At 37.8% G+C, this 19,426-nt stretch overlaps 1 protein-coding gene across 1 annotated transcript in view; it reads right to left on the reverse strand.

Moving 5' to 3' along the window:
• The window catches only part of sif (guanine nucleotide exchange factor still life), a 44,995-nt gene that overhangs the window by 6,587 nt on the left and 18,982 nt on the right, over positions 1-19,426 (reverse strand). The window contains 11 exon segments of the mRNA XM_018460339.1: positions 164-358; positions 473-750; positions 1,311-1,577; positions 2,769-2,955; positions 3,361-3,531; positions 3,645-3,899; positions 6,009-6,191; positions 6,608-6,751; positions 7,421-7,688; positions 8,195-8,337; positions 18,202-18,331. Coding sequence (XP_018315841.1) covers positions 164-358; positions 473-750; positions 1,311-1,577; positions 2,769-2,955; positions 3,361-3,531; positions 3,645-3,899; positions 6,009-6,191; positions 6,608-6,751; positions 7,421-7,688; positions 8,195-8,337; positions 18,202-18,331 — 2,221 coding nt within the window.

The raw sequence follows: 19,426 nt of genomic DNA on the forward strand, positions 1-19,426 counted from the left end.
TTAAATTTTAAATCGTTTTAAAAATAATTAAAAATTTTAAATATGTTAATCTAAGTTTCTTGATCTGTAAAACATAATTTTGCTTTTATCAGTTTACAGTTAACTATTGAACAAATAAATAAACTATGAGTTATGTAATTAGATTTGAATCAAAAGTGCGCACCTTAAATTGACTCGGATGGTCAAAACTATTGAAATCGGCCTCCATCTCGATAGCGTGATCGAGATTTTGCAGGAACTGTCGTTGAAACGTGACGATTTCCTGAATATTACCAAACAGCGCATTGATCTCTGCGTTAGACAAGAAGGTCTCGCGTTTAAGGGGTTCCAAATAGTTCTCCAGCAAATTATTTAAATTCTACGAAACAAACAGGAAGAAATTCATTAATCAGCCCCCATTAATTTGTTAATATCGATATATATATATACTAATCATCGATCTATAATAATTATAATATTCAATCTTCATTACCTTTACGTAAGTCCGTTCAGTCTCAATCAGTTCTAAAATCACTTTCTTCAGTTTCTCAGCGTCGCTTAGTTGTCGGCTTGGTGTGAGAGCCTGTGAATGGGAACTGACTACGCTTCCGGTGGGACTTGACTTTCTGGTCTCACCTGGAGAACGACAGATTACTGTCACTTGCTCGGCAGTTTTCAAAAGGTTCTCAATCTCAAAGGAATTTGTGCGCGAGCTTTGTTTGTTATCCGCGTGGCTGGCTGACGAGCATTCTTGCATAATGTTCTCCTTGCCTGTATCATGAAATGAAATTCGCATTACATTAAGATGTACTATAATACACAAAAGTTCGTGTATAATAATTATATTAATTAATAATATAATTTTTTCTATATAATTTATTGATAGTGATTTCGTTGTATTTAAAGTAACGCATGATTTCTATTTGTGATAATTTGCTATTGGAAGAAACAATATATTTTTGATTTGAAATAAAACTTCTTATAAAAATAATAAACAGGCGAAAACATTTTTTAATTAATTATTATGTTACACGGATTTAATTTCGACTGCGTCAGAAAATCGACTTTCCAATATCTGATCTAAAACAACTTTCGTTGCTTCGCTGTCGCCACATTTTAATAAAATATAAATCGCGCCGCACTTAGCAACAAAAAAATTAATCGCATGCCTTGATGTATTTTGTTTTCTTCACGTAATTTACTCTTATGATTTACATGTCCCATTAATTTAATGGGTTCATCTTTAGAAGTACTATAATCTTCAGTAATAGCAGTAATAAAAATAGCCCTTAATGCAACAATTTCTTGGAGAATAGAACGAAAGGACTCACTCCATCCGGGTGCCGGCACAATCAGACCGGAAATCATTTCTTCGCTGATTACTGGCGGGTCGGTAGGCGGCGGTGGACAGACCAGACTCTCAATTATGTCATCGGTAACTCGCATAATGCCTGTGAGATCCGGTGGCTCCGTCCTGGAGGATCGCATCATCATACAGAGACCCACCTCCTCCTGTAGAACACTTTCCAAGTACATCATATCCAGGTCACTCACGATGGCGCCGTTGATTACCATAATCTCGTCGCCCTTAATGATTCCTGAAACCAGAGTCGCCACGTGAAAATTTATCCTTTCTAAAGAGGATTTGTGTCGGAAAAGAATATTTGCAAGCGTAAAATTTTCGTCGATAATAAAATGTTTATCGTTGATTGACAACGTTCGAAGATTAACAGAATTGTATAATCAGTCTTCATCGTTAACGTTAACAATCTTCACTTTATAGACAATCGTCCAAGTATTTTTATCACCAACACTCATAAATTTAGGATTTGCAATGTAATAAAAACATTAATTACTACTGTTTTGTATCTTTTAAGTAGTATAAGTATCTTTTAATTCCGACTGACATTTTTCTCGCGGCTATCTCACGATGTGCCTGCGAAGATGATCCAACCGCTCAGCTCGGTATCTTTCGCAACTATAATAAGTCGCTCCCTTCGGTCGTGTTTAACGAGCAAGCTGCCCGATAAATTTAGACAGGATTTACGGAAAGGCGGCGCTAAATGTCATTCTGATTTGTTCGCGCCTGCGGCCCTAAGATCGTCCCACTCCGGCGTGCGTACATATATGCAATATATATATATATTTTTATATTCTATACATATTTCTTTTTTTACACGCATTATACGCGCTTCATTTAACCGTAAGCACGAGACTCTGTTCAACGAGCAAGCGACGATGCGCGGGAAATCGATGATTTTTCAATGGCGTCCTTGCACATCCTGGCGCCGACGCAGTCTAAAAAAATTAATACGATCGGACCTTGACATAAGTCATCTTCTAAGATCCGCAAGAAATTAAATCGAGAGTGAATAAGCGAGATAGTCTTTTACAACACGACATCATTTTTATTTCTTTGGAGTCGTTTGATATATTAATATAACACAAACCTATCTAGATTAATTTCACAATTTGCTAATTTCTTTACTCTTTTAATTCTAATAAAAAATAAATACTAATTCTAGTAAAAGCTAAATTAACTTTTTAATTAATTTAATTTAATTTTTTTATTATTATTAATTTCATTATTTCAAAATTTTATCACGTAAAGTTAATCAATTAATAAAGGATCAACAGTGCTTAGATATAATAGAGGCTGACAATAAGAAAAAATTATCGCTAACAAATGACGAGAAATAAAAAGACCTTGTAACGATCGAAACTTCTAATCGTTGCACTCGAGGGACGTTTATTTTAGTTAGACGTTGTCCTAGATAAGGGGTGCTTACCGTTTTGCATGGCGACACTCTTGTCTTCCACTCTACTAACGTAGCAGCAGAGCTCATCCTGCCTATCGGAGTTTTCTATGAGCTCCGCCTCGACGGAGAAGCCCCACATTTGTTCTAAAGTGTTTCTTTGCAATTCCACTTGATATAAAATCTTGGCACAGACTTCCACGATTTCGTGCGTATGCAACTGCGTGCAGTAAAAAAGTTACGTTAAATTTTCGTTATAAAAAATCACTATTAGAAATCATAACAATTTAATTCATTTTATAAAATACTTGATTATTTAAAAAAAATGGAAAACAATCTTTTTAACGCAAATATTTCCATTTTCTATTTGATTAATCTAATTGCACACAATTATTTAGAAAATAATTTTTTCGTATATTCCAAAGAAGTTTCTAATTTTTTTATTTGTATGTTAAATCATATTAAAATGCGTTATTAAAAACTTTCAGAATTTTGTTCAATTATATCCAAGGTAGTAGTGATATTTTTAATTATTTTTATTCGCAATGGATATTTTCTTTTAAACCTTCCTAATCATTTCCTCAAACTTAGTTTAAGTTCGCCAATTTCGACCCGTCAAACTTACATAGGTTTCTATCAAATCAGTCCTATGTGGCACAAAGTAATTATGGTCCTCCATATCCCGGCGCTTTTTGACACGCACGAAGTGCTCCATCGGATTGAGATTCTTCCTGGTGCACGCGCTCGCTAGGAACTCCTCCACGGTCATAGCGTCACGCAGGAACACCGAAACCAGCTGAAACAACAAACAGGAAACACCGGGTCGCGCTCGTCTTATCCTTATTGTACTCTAAGCGTAACGGAAGCATAGAATGTCGATCAACTCACCCGGTGTCCTGACGATCGTACCTGATTTTCCGGCACGGACACCTTCACGCTCTTCTCCTCGTCCCTGGACGAGATCTGCAGCGAGCGCCTACTGGAGCCGCTATTCGATCTCGACAGCAGGGGTGGTCGTCTCTTCGTCGCTCCGCGACCCGCCAATAAATTATTCAGCAAAGACGGGCTACGCGCGCAGATAAATGCGTGGAAGGACGACACCGTGAACACGCCCAGCTTGTTTAGCGTTTGCTTTGTAGCGCGAGACACGTGCGTCAGTAGACTCTGAGGGAAAAGCGAGAACATAGCTCGTTTAGTTTTGGATCAAGCTACTCACTTATCTTAATAAGTTATTCGCCTTCGAAAAGAAAAAGAATTTTTGGAGTTTTATAGATTTAACTGTTTAACACATTCCATGCCGCGCGTAAATCACCGATAACTCGCACTGAACTTTCCATTTAGATCATTTGACATTTTGACTATAAAAAGAAATGTAGTTAAAATATATTTTTTTATATCATACGTGAATACATAGTTATGATATATAATACAATAATGATATATTAGGCCTTTCTTTATAATAATTTTTGTAATTTTTTTAATCATTGTGAAACAAATGTTATTTAACAAATGCAAACAAAAATATAGGTAACCTACGCAGCGTTGTGATCAAGTCATTTAATTGGCCCGTTACGGAACGTGTTAAGAGATTTCTTTTAGATAACACAAAATAGGCCAAAACCTTTGGTTATCGTTCGGGGAAATGTGCCTTGTCGAAAGAAGAGCCATAAAAAAATAGAATTATAGATTTAAGAGACTTTTCAAATAATGTAGAAAGATCCAAAAGCGATGGTTGTCATTCGGAAATATATCCCTCTTAAAAAAATGCCATAAAAAGAATAAAGTGTCCTTCTGTAAAATATTGCCTATTCCAATACAATTTACTGATTATGAATTATCATTGTCAGTAAAATCACTTGACTGCCACGATCATGAGAACGTTAATTTATCGGATATTGCCTGGCCACCTGGTTTTCCCTTTCTCTCTCCCTCTCGACGATCGATATCACTCATAACGAATCGTGCAAATTAGATGAGCGCGACGCAGATGGACCTCCAATGAATCTTAATTGCGTGTGCGGGCAACGAGAGAGACGATTCTTTTTCAAGCAATTGCAGCAACCCTCGCAGAGAGATTGCAGCATGTAATATTGTTTTCCAGTGAGAAGTCGAGAGAGAACCAGCTTTTGCGCGAAAGCGGCAAAAGTTTACAGCCAGATCACAGCGTTCCGTTCGATTGCGATTGGAATTGAGCGTAATATGTCCATTCCGCATCGTTGCATTGGATAACGATTGATAAGAACGCGCGTATGTGCACGGAAAGAACGGTTTGCTGAAGTATTTAAAAATTTAACCCAGCCAGAAATGATTGGTTGAACGACATCGATTCGACATCGATTGACGTTGAATCACATCGATTCGAAGTTAATCGACCAATCATTTCTTGTTGGGAACTAAGTACAGATCTGAAAATAATCTTGTTTGCTATCAAAATAATTACAAAGTATGACGCTCAAAGCATAATAAAAAGTAGAACGCTCAAGCTAATTGTTAAAATGTTAAAATTGTTTACAGCATTGCTTGTTGTTTGTGCTTTCCTATATAATTTTATATTTTGATGATTCAATAAAATTATTTTCAGATCTGTATTTAACTAAATTTTTAGATATTTCAGTAAATTTGTTCTTTCCGTATATATGAGCAAGAATTAATTCGACAACAATTCTCTGAATTCTTTTTCGCGATATAGGAACACTTGCATAAAAGCGACTGTGCAAGCTAATGTGTTTAAATCGGGAAAATAAAAAATATATCGCAAATGAAGAATATTTATGAAATATTGATTTTCATATAAATTCGTTAATTTATTCACAAAATTGTAAGAGAAATATAACGAGGCATATATATATTCTTACGGAATATAAATATTCAAAGTATTTTATATTATTATGAATTTTTGATGAGTAACATTTTCAAATACAATTATACGCAAGAAAATGTTATTGTATTGCAACAAAAAAATTACTGAATAATCATAACATGTATGTATATATTTTAGAAATGTAAAATATGAAACATGTAAAATACGAGATTTATAAATATGAGAGATACAAAATGTGAGACTTTTCTCGGTCAAAGTAACTGTACCCAGATAACATGCATGTTGCATAAAATATCTAAAAGAACGTCTTTTAGACATCCTAAAAGACATTTTTTAGATATCTTATGCAACATAAATGTTATCTGGGTATCTAGTACGAGTTACCGATCTACAAAAGCGTTAATATTCTATATTGCATTCGGAGCTGACGTTTCAATGAAGTTCGTGCTTACCTTTGGATTGGGCAGTTCGCCACTTTGCAAACTGGCCATGTAGCACCGCAGGCGGAATTGCTCACAGTGGAGCCGTTCCAGATTCTCCTCCCACTGTACTATTTGATTGTTGATCTGCTGTTTGGTGTCGACATCGGAAACCACTGATTGCTGAAGATCCGCCATATGCTTCATCTTGTGGTCCTACAAACAATCAGTACGATTATTGACCCACTTTACTCTACCCTTTCCTTTTATTAAAAATTACATCAAGTTTCAAAATAAAAACATGATTAAAAATATTTCATGAATGATTATTTACAAGTTTATAAAACAAATTAAAAATATTTAATTTGTTTTATAAACTTGAAAAATTTTATAATCTTGTAAAATTCTTATAAAATGTTCTTTAATGAATTGATAATAAGTTGATGATGAAAAAATTGCAAGATTTTCTCCCACATTCAATAAATAGTTCTTTTCTTTCATATATAAGCTTCTTTTTATCAGCTTCTTTTATCAGCTTCTTTTTATCAGCTTTTTTTCTCTCTAAACTTTTGATGTTTCTGTAGAATAAACTGAGCCTGACAAAATTACATCAGTCAACTTTTTCTACGTACCGATTCGATCGCCTTTTCCAGGCGGAAAATCTCCTCCTGCAGCAGGTGCAGCGTGCCGGTTTTGCCGCGATGACGCGCGAACGCGGCGGCGCACGCCGAGTGAATACTGTTCACCCAGTTCTCCAGCTCCACTTGACACGGCGCCTAAACACAATACGAATATACCATGTTTTTCACTGAACCAGAATTCGGACCTTCGATATTTCTCCCCCTCGACAAACTTCGCCCGGCTGATCGATCGTCGCTCGCAATGTCGCTCACGCTTCCAAGTGATTTAAAGTCATGGCAAGCTTTTAAGTAGCGGCAGCGGACTATTAAAAGTTCGCCGTGTTGCGTGACCCGGGAACGAGTTCGTGAGATGGGGTTAATTAAATACACCTAGTTAGCAATTCACGCGGTTAATGCACTCACGAGGGCTACTAAAGTACGGAGATCAAACTGAGCCGGCATAATTGTTCCCTCTGACTTTCCAATAATTTGCCGTGTATAGTACTTCCTACATCAGTCTTACTCCAAGTTTAATTGGCGTACTATTTGCGATAATATTCGACAGGGTGATTAAGAAGTTCGTACGTAAAAACAGCAAAACTATGTACGAGCTACACGAATTAGGTTGGTTATGTATAAGTGTAGTTTTCATCTTTCATTTTGATTTATTAAAGATCTCTACTATATATTAAAAGTTTAAAAAGTAAAGAATATTTCATTACCGAAAAACTTTTTCAATATACATCTGCGAGTTATAACATTTCCTTTACTATTTGTATATTTCTTTTTACAGATTACGGCAAAGTCGCGTTAAAATTTTGTTACCTGGAATAGATAGGCGTCCCCAAATGCGGTGCTCAAGCAAAATATGTAATCTTTCTTTGGGTGTTCGGGAATCGGCTGCATGATTGCACCGTCGACGATGATCAGATGTTTAGGTGCTGCTTCCATGGCCCTACTCTCCTGTGAATCGCAGGGATAGAAGAGGAGCGTGGTGCCCTTCAAACAGACCCAATAACCCCTCCAGCCTCTCTTCTTAGCCAGTTCGATCTGATGCTTCTTGCGCAACAACCATTTCTTCACGCTGAGAAATCTAAAAATTCCAAAGCGCATTTTCTTATATTTAAATTTATTAAAATTATATCAATTATATTAAAAAATAACTTTATATATTATATTTATTGTTGTTTCTATTATTTCCGTTTGTCTTGTCAGATTAAATTTATTTTGAGATTACCGGATTTTTAATCAAATAATATAATGATAAATGTTTATTATAAAAAAATTTTCATCTTTCATTCGTATGTAAGTATATTCATATTTATATGCTAATCTGAATCAATTTACAACAAACGAAAGGAAGTAATTTTTGTATAAATATAATTTTTGTAGAAATTTGTTATTATCATTTATAATATTCGATTAAAAGTCCGATAATCTCAATCCGATCCGATATTCTAGAAACTGAGCAAAAAGCATGACTTAAATTGATCTTCGTTTGTGGCCTTCATATATCTATGTCAACGTTATGCGAGATATCTATATACAGATTCTCAAGGCTCATTATTTTTAAAAAATAAAGACGTAGGAGAGACGTACCCTGCCTTCCGAACTGCACCGGTGCAATTGAACGAAGCTGCAGCCGTGCCGGTCTGCTTCCGATAGGGCGAATTTATAGCACTCTCGCCGTCGTCATCATCGCTGACGGCAGTGGTAAGAGACATCCTATCATCGTCCGACATCTGGAAAATTCGTCAGATTTTACTTTAGTTGCGATAAGGGCTCTTATCACTGTGAAAATCGAGACAAATACGGACGACTCCTCGTCAAATTTATAATCAATTATTTCTTATTCTTTTCAAATTTTTTTTACATTTGCACTTTATAAAAAGATATAAATTTATAAAATTTTAATGTTACATTTTTGACATTCCTTATAGAAATCTAATTTAATATTGGCCAATTTAATGCCAAAAATGACTTATTTTGAATATTAAAAACAGTAAACAATAGTATTTTTAATATTCAAAATAAGTATAATTATTAATCACTATCTTCTAATAATAAACTTCTATAAGGAACAGAATCGTCCGTATATATGTATGAAAAAGAAATATATGTCATGTATAAAAGATAGAAAATGTGCATAGAAAAAATGTATTGTGCGTGAAATAAGGTGATATTGGTAAAGGATTATGATAAGATATATGCAAAGATAAAATCTATAGATTACTGACAATGACAGGATGCTTTAGATATACATAATTCATTGAGAGTTCTTCTTCTACCTAAAAGTGCAATTAGGAATTCCAAATAGGGACTATGTTTTATATATATATATAGTACTATTTACATTATATTTATTTTAATTTAATTTAATTTAATTGAATTTACTGATTCATTACAAAATGTTGTATTCTCTTAAATATTATCATCGCGTAATGAAATTTACTGAAATTATTATATAATTAAAATTATTTAATTAAAATTATTTGTTTATCATAAAAAATAGTCGAATAAAAGTCAAAACGTCTGTCAATTGTTTATCGTAATTGTTATACAAATAATTTAATTCGTAATCCAATTATTATTACTTCATTTCGGTTATTTGATTGCGTTTTTATTATTATATATAACCATGTTAAATCTTTTTAAATTAAATACGGATAAATTATTAATCAATATTATTATAATTATGTCAGGCTATTACTATAAATAAAAGGATACCAAATTAAGAAGGACGACATTCGCATTACTAACAATTGGCAGTGGAGATGCAAAGAGTTCTTATAGCTTTATTCAGCGCATGCTACTCGAAGGTGGCAACTAGTATCGATGCAACTTTAGCGAGGCTCGCTTACAGCCCTTTTAATTGTACAAGAATATCATTTTCATGAACTATCGTAGGCGTTACATGCCAAATACTCTACTCGCGTTACAACAAAAAGACAGCCGCGTCGCAAATGCAAAGTGCTAATAATAATTCCACTGTTTTCGCTGTCCATCCCCTCGTTATTTTCGCTCATTTATCGCGTTCAAAATTTCTTTATTAATTCCTGTCGCGAATGTAACGCTTTTGGAGTAACGTATAATTTTTTTCTAGTTTGTACACGTAATTATTGTGATGGCGAGATGAAAATGAGATGCAATATCGAGTGCGAGAATGAGTGCGAGTAGTCAGGGGGTCGACGAACGAAAATCCAACGGAAACGGCGTAGTCGGGGGCGCGGACTTGACTGGTGTTCTTTCTACCCTCGCTTCTCTGGCCGAAGCACATGCCAATGATACGAGCGATATCCTGGTGCGATCGTCGCAATACCGGGGAAAATATCTATATATATTAATATATGTATATATATATTTGGGAACATATACAATATCGAGAAACATTCCTTCCAGAAGAGATATAAAGAGATTCGCGATTCGTGTCCTCTACCTTTTTAATATTCATCATGCCGCGGAGCCTCTCGCGTATCCCCCTGAGGCTCTCGTCGGCCCAGAAACTTACGACTCTTCTGAGAAAGTCGGCGTTGCACGCGTCCGCCGTCATGTGCGGATGATAGTGGCAGTAACAGCCCTCCTTTAACAGCTTCATGTTGTTCTCCGCGCTGCCGTTGATCCTCAACATAATCTCGCGACGTGCCACGCTCAGGCCGTCGATGTAGCGTTGCGCCCAGGTGTTGAGCGCGCCGTTCACCAGCCGCAGTAATTTGTGGTAGTACCCCTCGCCCGAGCCGTACGTCACCTTCTCCTGCACGTTCCGGCAGTTGAACCAGTACAACTTGCGCGACTCGTTAATGCATATCACACTGATCGTATGCCTGCGGCACCAGCAAAAGTATTTCCAACAGCGTCGTCGATGTTGCGTCTTCAGATCTGTGTAATCGTCGCTCGGGTCCAGCAAGTCCAGGGTGCTATTCGTACACTTGATCGACCATCTCGGCTCTACCATCATTCGTCGTTCGCAGTCGGCGGTGAATGAAACGAGGAAGAGACGCGGAATCCGCGGTAGTGCCTAGAAGAAGGATGACCGTCGGACGGAATCCTCAGGTTTTCCGATCGTGGCCGGTCACGGCGTCTCGTTCCTCCTCTGGCGGTGTCATTATTGTCTCGCGGACGGCAGAGAAAAACATCCACGTGGGAGGGCTCGATAAAATATTTTCGTACGATCGATTGTCGCGGTGTGTAAGCTCGGTGGTGTCGCCTCGAGAATCGCTTTGTATTCTCACGATCTTAATGAACCTCGAAGTTCAAGTCGATGTCCTCGTTAAAGTCTCTTTCGCAATTGAATATTGTATATACGCGCCAACTGTTTACCGGAATTATCGCTCGCAGAATCCAATACTCAATCGGCGCGCCGATCACAAATGTGCACGACGAATAAAATGTAAACAACCGGTATACATTCCGGAAGCTGGAACGACAGCGAAACGACTGTCATTAATTGGATTCATCAGGTCTACTCGGATTCACCAAGTTTACGATGAATTTATATATTCAAAGAATTCGAAATTTTCTCGAATTTTTCAATAAAGTTCCTCTGTTTTAAGGCAAACGTCTTTTGCACTGTTAAAATCAATCACGACTTAGAGAGACTCCCTAATGTTAACTTTGTGACTACGTGCAGTCTAATCTAACTATCTCGAGAATTTAAAGGGTAGGCGATGACGCACGAAGAACGCGGCAAAAGATCCACCGCGGGTGTTCGCAGGTACTTATACGCAGAGGAATTCCTGCACTAGAATCCACGCGAATTCCTCGAGAGTCCTCCCTAAGTAAGAAGGGCGCAGCGGGAGGTATCGTCGTCCTCGACAGCCGGACGATCGTGGACGACGCCACTCCAATTCTCGCCTTCACGGCGGGGGATGATTGATAATATATAGAATATTTTCTATCTCTCTCTTTCTCTCTTCTTTATATAATAGAAACGATCTATCCATAGAAAAATACTCTCTCGCTCTTAGGTATACATATAGATATTCTCTCTGAATGTTGATTCTCGCTCCTCTCCAGCTGATTTCCCTCCTTTCCCCACATCGCTATAGGTATCCTCTCAAAGCATCGATTTTCTCCTCTCTCGCGGAAAAATGCGCTGTAAACCATCGTACACTCCCTCAGCCGCTCCTCATCTAATCTTCAACTTCATCTTAAATATATTATTTCAATCTTTAACTGATCCACTTCTCAAATATACTCTCGAATAAACTCTTGGCACCTTATCTGATTTCTGTCCCCTTTCCGGATATATCTTCTTTCACGCGATCTATCAGTAAAATCTCTCCCCTCGCGTGGCTTTTATATCGGTAAGCAGTCAGTCGTTCGCCAATCGACCTATATTTGATTCTCCGGAAGTTATTCCACGGCGGAAATCAGCCTGATCATTGACGCGAGGGGAGAAGAGGCTCCAGGTACCCAGTGACGATGTTGCCATCGTCGAAACGCGCCGGCACGTCGCGACCGCTTCTCGTCGACCTCACACGTGCAACCACAAATTCGGTACGCGCGAGTTCCTGAAGGAGCGATCAGCGCGTTGCAGCGCGGCTTAATTTCCGGTCCGCATCATGATGCGAAGATTCGTCGTCGAAGCCCAATGACGTGCTGCGGGATTTCTTTCACAATTTTTAGGAATTAGTTTCAATTCTTTGGGGAGACTTCCGAAGAGCTTCTCTATTGTTATTCTTCCCGTCGAATTCAACCGAAAGTCCCGACGAATGATATCTGCACTTCAGCTCGTGTTAATGCGGAGAATCCCTCGAGGACTTTGTCATCACTTCCAGATGACGCGCCATCGTGGAACGTTTACAATCTCGCACTTGATGAATCGCGCAGGAGAATGGAAGCCTCCACGAATACTCTCCTTGCGGGGGTGGTGCGACGAGGATTCGTTGCCGAAGACGGATCGGACGTGTGATTAACGCAATCGGAACTGTCGTTCACTCGGGAACGCGCGTCCTCATCGCGTTCTCCAGCGGGCTGTCGACAGTCGTTGGCGCCGCTGCCGACGTGTCCGGGGACGTGTACCGCGCGCGGCTCGGCGACTTCCGGCGCCCGCGCATCGGCGCATCAGCGGGCGCCGCACTCTCCGAGCGCGCCCTGGCAGCGGGTGCGAGCCGCTGTGGATGACGAGAGAGGGAGAAGAAGCTGCGTCGTGTCCGCGTCGCGTTCTCCACGAGGTCGCTCGCTCGTCCTCGCTACTAATGCGTAGTCGTTAATACGCGCCCGTCGATCGATGGGCCCCCTTGCATCCTAGCTCGCGACCAAGGACTCTCGTCATCGCCTCGGAGTTTTGTCCGCTGGAAACGGTTAGGTCTCACGACCGACGTTGGTACCGATCAGTTTAAGTGAACAAGCTGCACTTCTTGGGATGTAGGGAACTTTTTATTTTTTTCTTTATCTTTCTCTTTCTTTCTCTCTCTCTCTCTCTCTCTCGCTTTTTTTCCTTTTCTCTTTCTCCGTCTCCTTTTCGCTTACGCGCGGATGTCACCAAGTCCGCAGCCGCGAACGCGCTTCGCTCCGGACTGCCGCTGGAGAACAGGGAAGAGGAGCTGCTACCGCGAGGGGAATCAATACCTCGGTCCTTGTGGTGGTCGAAGGGGGATTGCAGGAACGTGCGGAGGCGAGGAGGAGCGGAGAAAGCTGTGATAGCAGGGGTGGGATGCCGTGGGAGGGAAGGGTGGTTGGCACTGGGATGTCGGTGGTAGTGCTCGCGATGTGAGGTGGGAGAGCTACACTTCGAAGGCGAAACGAGGTACGAGCGAAAGGGGTACAGTATGCACCGTCAGGGTTGCACGGGGGGAGAAACAGGGGAACGCGACGCGTTGCACTGATCGACGCTGACAGTCAAGTTGTTACGCGATGATTGTTACCACTGTCCCAATGACGAATATCCGATTCGCGAGAGAATCGAGCTCGAACGAATTTCAATAAATGGAGGTCAATTCCCCTACTTCTTCCTTGAATGCTGTCTCCTCCAGAGGTAGCTTTTCTGGAGCCGCGTCCTCGGACGAATTTATTTCCGGACGTCAAGGATGGCGGCGAGAAACTTTTAAGCGGTGTTATATGAGAAGCTTTTTAGATCCGCTGCTATTCCGCCTTTACCTATCACTTTGCAATTTTCTCTAACGATCGTTATCATAAAATTTCAGAGTTTTGTAAAATTAATTTCGACTGCACTTTTCTCTATTAAATCTCCATTTTAATACACCTTCTTAAGTTTCCCATAATAAAAATAAGATTATTTTCTGTAAGATTCTCGTCTTTAAGTAAAGTAAAATGTAACTAGAAAAGAGAACAAATGTAATGTTCAATTTCTATGTTTTGATCGCATTGACGTATCAAACGTTCTCCAAGGACGACCGAATGCGCGGTGCGCCAATCTTCGGCTTTTATCTATACTTGGATCTTTTATTCGCGTTTACCGTCGTGTATTTCGTTTTCACTGCCGTAAAGGGAACCAAGGAGAAGGGTATAAAAAAAAATAATCCTACGCGGATTATGTATAACGGGTTGGCGCGCATGCGAGCGACGTAAAGTTTTATTGAATTTTACAACATAGTTCCTCGCAGTGGAAGGCGATAAGAAACGTCGGTGCCGCCAGTGGAGCGTATCGTCTCTCGTATCGGGACAATACGGTCCGTTTGATTTATACGTGCGGATGGTTGAATTAGATACGTGTTAATGTCGATCGCATCGCGCGTCAATCTATGATCTTTTCGATTCGCAACTGCGTCACCTACGCTAAGTAAGAATAGGTGTAAGGCGTCGTCTACAATATGCGAAGTAAGCTTATTTTAAGAAGTAAGAGTAAGAAATTGACCAATCACAGTCGATTATTCTTTTCACAATCAACTGTGATTGGTCAATTTCTTACTCTTACTTCTTAAACCAAGCTTACTACGTGTATTGTAGACGGACCTTAAGAGTTTAGAGTAGGTGTAGATGGAGGCGTAAGAGAAATAAATAAATTTTATATTTCTTACTCTTACTTCTTAAACCAAGCTTACTACCGTATTGTAGACGGGTCTTAACGCGACCGTGACGGGAAAAACGACGCTGAAGAATCAAAGTCATGAAAGATTTGCACGCGTTTTGCGCATGCACCTGTTGGCGCAAGCTGCTGCTCGACTTGTGCAACGGTGCAGAGGTACTCGATTCTTATTTACTCTCGCTCGGCCCGCTAATCTTGGCGCGACCTATTAACCCTTAGACGCGTGTCTTTGCGCACGAAGTGCCGCAAAAGCCCCCGACCTTTATGAGAGATTGTTATATTTCGAGAGAGAGCTACTAATACATTTCCCGAAATAGGATTTTTCAGAATTTTCCTCTTACTTGTAGAACGTAAAATTTGAATAATTTCTTGTAACGGAGTCCTTTAAATTATTAGGTAGTATTATCTCATAATAAGATTAAGCTTTACGACTTTAATCACTCTATAAGTTTAATTAGATTTCTATAATTAAATTTGAATAATTTCTTGGAATGGAGTTTCTTAAATTATTTTAGATAATAAAGATCTCGCAATAGAATTAAGTTTTACGACTTCACTCTGTAAGTTTAATTAGATTTATATAATTAAATTTAAATATATACATATATGTACATATATGTATATATTTATACCCAATTTAGAGCTTTTGTTCTAAATATTCATAACTAATTTTTATGTTTAAAACGTTTTAAATACAGTACACTAGAAACAAATTCTGATTACATTATCTAATTGAAATTCTGACAATTTTCTAATTGAATCTGTCATAATTCTAATTGAGATAACTAGAGAGTATTCTAATTCGCCCACACACACTTTCAACCAGAAATTTTTTTGAGTATTAAAATTGTATTAAAATGTCATAAACCAATTACAGAGTTGTATTAAAGTCTTAAGACATTATTTAAGACAGTCTTGTAATAAAAACGTACTACGAATCCTGGTGTCAGATTCTTTTACGTACTTATAATCGCCATGTGAAAATATAATAGACTGAAGTGGCGCAATAGAAACTGTTGTTCGACAATTGGTTGAGTAAAAGTCAACGTTTGCGTAAGCATAAATAACAGAATCTTCATTACTCCGCGGTTGATTCTCTTAATGGCCACCATCGCGCAGCACACGTATTACGTATATGTATATATATATATATATATATGTTCGCGACGGGGTGTGTTTGTATATGCATATATATGTGTACGCGGTAAAACGCATTCAGATTCCTGTACACGTACGAACTCCACCCATTTCATGACCTCCACTTATCTCGTGTATACATATATCTCTATACCTATACACCTACACGTTTCTATTTGCGGTGCAAAACAACCGAGACGAGACAGGGTGCTTACTCTGTAAGGGGTTGCATTAGCGATGGATTCGAACGACTCGCGAGAACGAGACACAGGGTCAGTAGGTTATCGATGTTCCTCGGTCATACATAAACGCCCTTCGTACACAAGAGCGGATCATGCGCCCGCACAATGCACTCGTTGAAAGTTCAAGTAATTACATTAGCACGGTGATCCCCGCGAGACCCGTTGCGCGATTATAGGTGAAATAGAAGGAAGTGACACGCGTGTTCCTTCTTCTGCTGAATTGTCCACGAATGGGACATCGCGAATTGATCGACACGTACGTGCATTTTCGTTTCCTCGATTCGCGCTGACCTCTTTTGTAACGCCGTTACATGATAGGCGTGGCCAGTGCGAGAGCGCAATTTGTGCATCCGGAGGTAGCCCGAGAGTTGCGCAATTTCTCGTAACTATTAGAAGCGAAAAGTAATTCTAGAACATTGTATAAACGTTTGCGAAATGTACCTGCGTGTATCAATACGTCACGTTGATAGAAAAAATCAAATGTAAAGAATTCGAAATGTAAAAATGTAGAAATATGAAAAATTCGAAATTTTAATAATGAAAGGATTAAATATAAATTTTCACATTCAATCAAAATAACAACTTAAAAAAGACGCAATTTAATTAATAGGAAATTACAATATATACGCTGGAAACAATTCTGATTGAAAATATGATGAATCAATAAGATTCTGATCATACCAATCAGAATTTTAATCATCATAATTAAACATCTGATTATCTCAACTAGAATTTAACAGATTTAACCAGAAAATTCTAACTCGTTCATTTTTAATCAGAAATTTTTCTCAGTGTAAAATTTATTATATAGTTATAATTAAATAAAGATTGATAAGATTAATGAAGGAATTAATGTCTACGAGAATATAGTATAATTTACAGAACTGCCGAGAAGATTATGTTCAGAATTCATTTATAAATCACATTCATAAAGAGATTTGCAGAAATCGTATTTCTTTCGTCTCAATATGAATATAGAACTAGTTATCGAATCGAACGAACAAGATGCATTTGTTTTAATGCAAAAATAAGCTCTTATCTACCACGATTTGAAATAGTTTTACAGCCTTCGGGAACGGTTGCCACCATCGCTCATCGATTTGAGCTTTCGCAAGTACAGCTGGGTACTTCGTTCCATTTTAAATTACAAATGGATGGTAAGAACGCAAGAGAAAAAGAATCTCCTCAAAGGGCTTTAAGAATAATGCGTCCGCGCCACGTCGCAAATACGCTTTTGTGGAAAGTTTTGTGTTGTGTGCGCATGCAACAAGGGCGAGAGATGAAAAAAGCCAAGCAGCAATAAAACTCATGCGACACACACACACACACACACACACACACATACACACTCATACTTTTTCGTTAGATATAAATAAAGAGAGTAAAGGAAACCGTGATGTTATTATCAATTATATATTTAATTTATGATTTAATTTATGTTTTAATTACTATTTGAAATGACTGTAATAAAATTTGAATGAAATGAAAAGACATAATTATTTCGAAACATTAAGCTTTTTTGTTAATATTTTAATACAAATAAAAGAAAAATAAATTTATTTTAATTTACATAAATAAACATTATAAAATATATTTTATTTCATTTCACACATAAACACACATACAGCTAAAATAGACGTATACGTGTCTATTTTAATTTAATACGTTACTTTCATCATAAAATTGTTTTATATATGTAAATGCAATTTATAAAACGTTTATTCGTATACATGTACATATATGTATATATATGTATGTACATACATATACGTACATCATATATATCTTCTTCATTGTCTCACAAAATCTATAGTTCCAGTTAAATCAATAATCACAATCGCGTTCCGCGGTCGATGTACATTACCGTCTCGTATTTAATTAATATTAGAGTACGCGCGTAATTAGATTTAATATTTAACACGGTACACCCACGATTCTTAAGTGAGGGATTAAGTATTAATCTCCACAGTGACTATTATCGATTATCGGAGTGAATTAAGAGACAATCTTTATTAATAATCTATGACATCTAGCTTTGCAGCTATCGCCAACATAGAATTATTCGGAACTGACGGGGATACATTCTAGACATGCAGAACATCAACGCAAGACATCCAAGTAGGTTCTCGCACGTATCATAGCCGCGCATTGCATGAATACGAACTGCGCTACAAAGGCATCGTCGAGTGACACTTGGATGTATCAGATTGATAAGGTCAACGAGTGCTTGGATAACTCACTTCGGAAGATGTCAAGTAGCAGAGCCTCGAGTCGGTGCTCTCCAATGAAGCTTGTTGAACGATTCCGTATCTGCCATCCCGGTCGGACATGTAGTCAGATCTGACGCTGTCCTGTCTGTCGAAAGTACCTCTGCAATATGCAACACATTCAACTGAATACCACGACACAAATGCCACAAAAGCGTACGAGATAAACGTCATTCAATTACAGACACACTCTCTTTCTCTTTCGCGATAGCTTTCAATTAAAAATAATTTTTGAAAAGTACATTTCTTGATTCTTACAAAATTAATTTATAGCAAATTTTTTCCTACATCGCTAATCTCTCGTGCATATTTTACTTTCAGTATATATTTTACTTTCAGCTCATGCTTTATAAAATATTAAAGAGTAGAGAGCCGTAATCTCTGACGTTATACACAGGCAACCATTTTTTAATTATTTCATATATAAAGGGTGTTTCTCCATTTATATGATGAGATACAAATGCGATTGAGTTATATCAAACTGGATCGTATCTTACTGCGCGATCAGTGAAAAATTTTTGTTAATATTTGCAGTGTAATGCAAAAATTATATTTCTAATGTTGCTATTGCTAATGTATATATTTAAAGGATACTAATATTAAGATTAATAAAACCGTTTTTTACGACAATACAGAGACCAGTCGAGATATGCGATAAAAGCAGGAGGGAAGCGCAGAGCACAATGAAAGTATGGAAGACAATGCGAACAATATATGGCAACAAAAGGTAGATGGTAGCGAATGAACATCAACTATAAGAACACTAAAGTACAAGTACGCATTGTGCCGAAAGAGTCTTTTAACTTTTAACTATGGATATTTATATTTTTACTGCGTACTCACACATTTTTCAAAAAAGCATTGATAGATTAATTAATACTAGATGATTCTATATTTTTAAAATGCTATAAAAATCTGAATTATATGATAAATGTGATGTGAAAAATGTTACAGTTTAAAATTATGAACATGTTCGAAAATTATGAACATCTTAAATAACTATTTATGATTTCTTCTGCGGCGAAGTTAATATACGTGTCTTGCACCTTCGCCGACGATTATACACAATCGAAAAGTTTTCAAAAAATGACAAATAATCATAAAATTTACATAGATATATTTTACACCTGCGTTCATCGTACAATCACCAATCATGTTTGCACCATAAAATTCGCAATTTCTTCCGGACATCTTTCCC

The sequence above is a fragment of the Mycetomoellerius zeteki genome, unplaced genomic scaffold (assembly GCF_001594055.1).
Source record: "Mycetomoellerius zeteki isolate Tzet28-1 unplaced genomic scaffold, Tzet1.0 scaffold933, whole genome shotgun sequence".
Lineage (NCBI taxonomy): Eukaryota > Metazoa > Arthropoda > Insecta > Hymenoptera > Formicidae > Mycetomoellerius > Mycetomoellerius zeteki.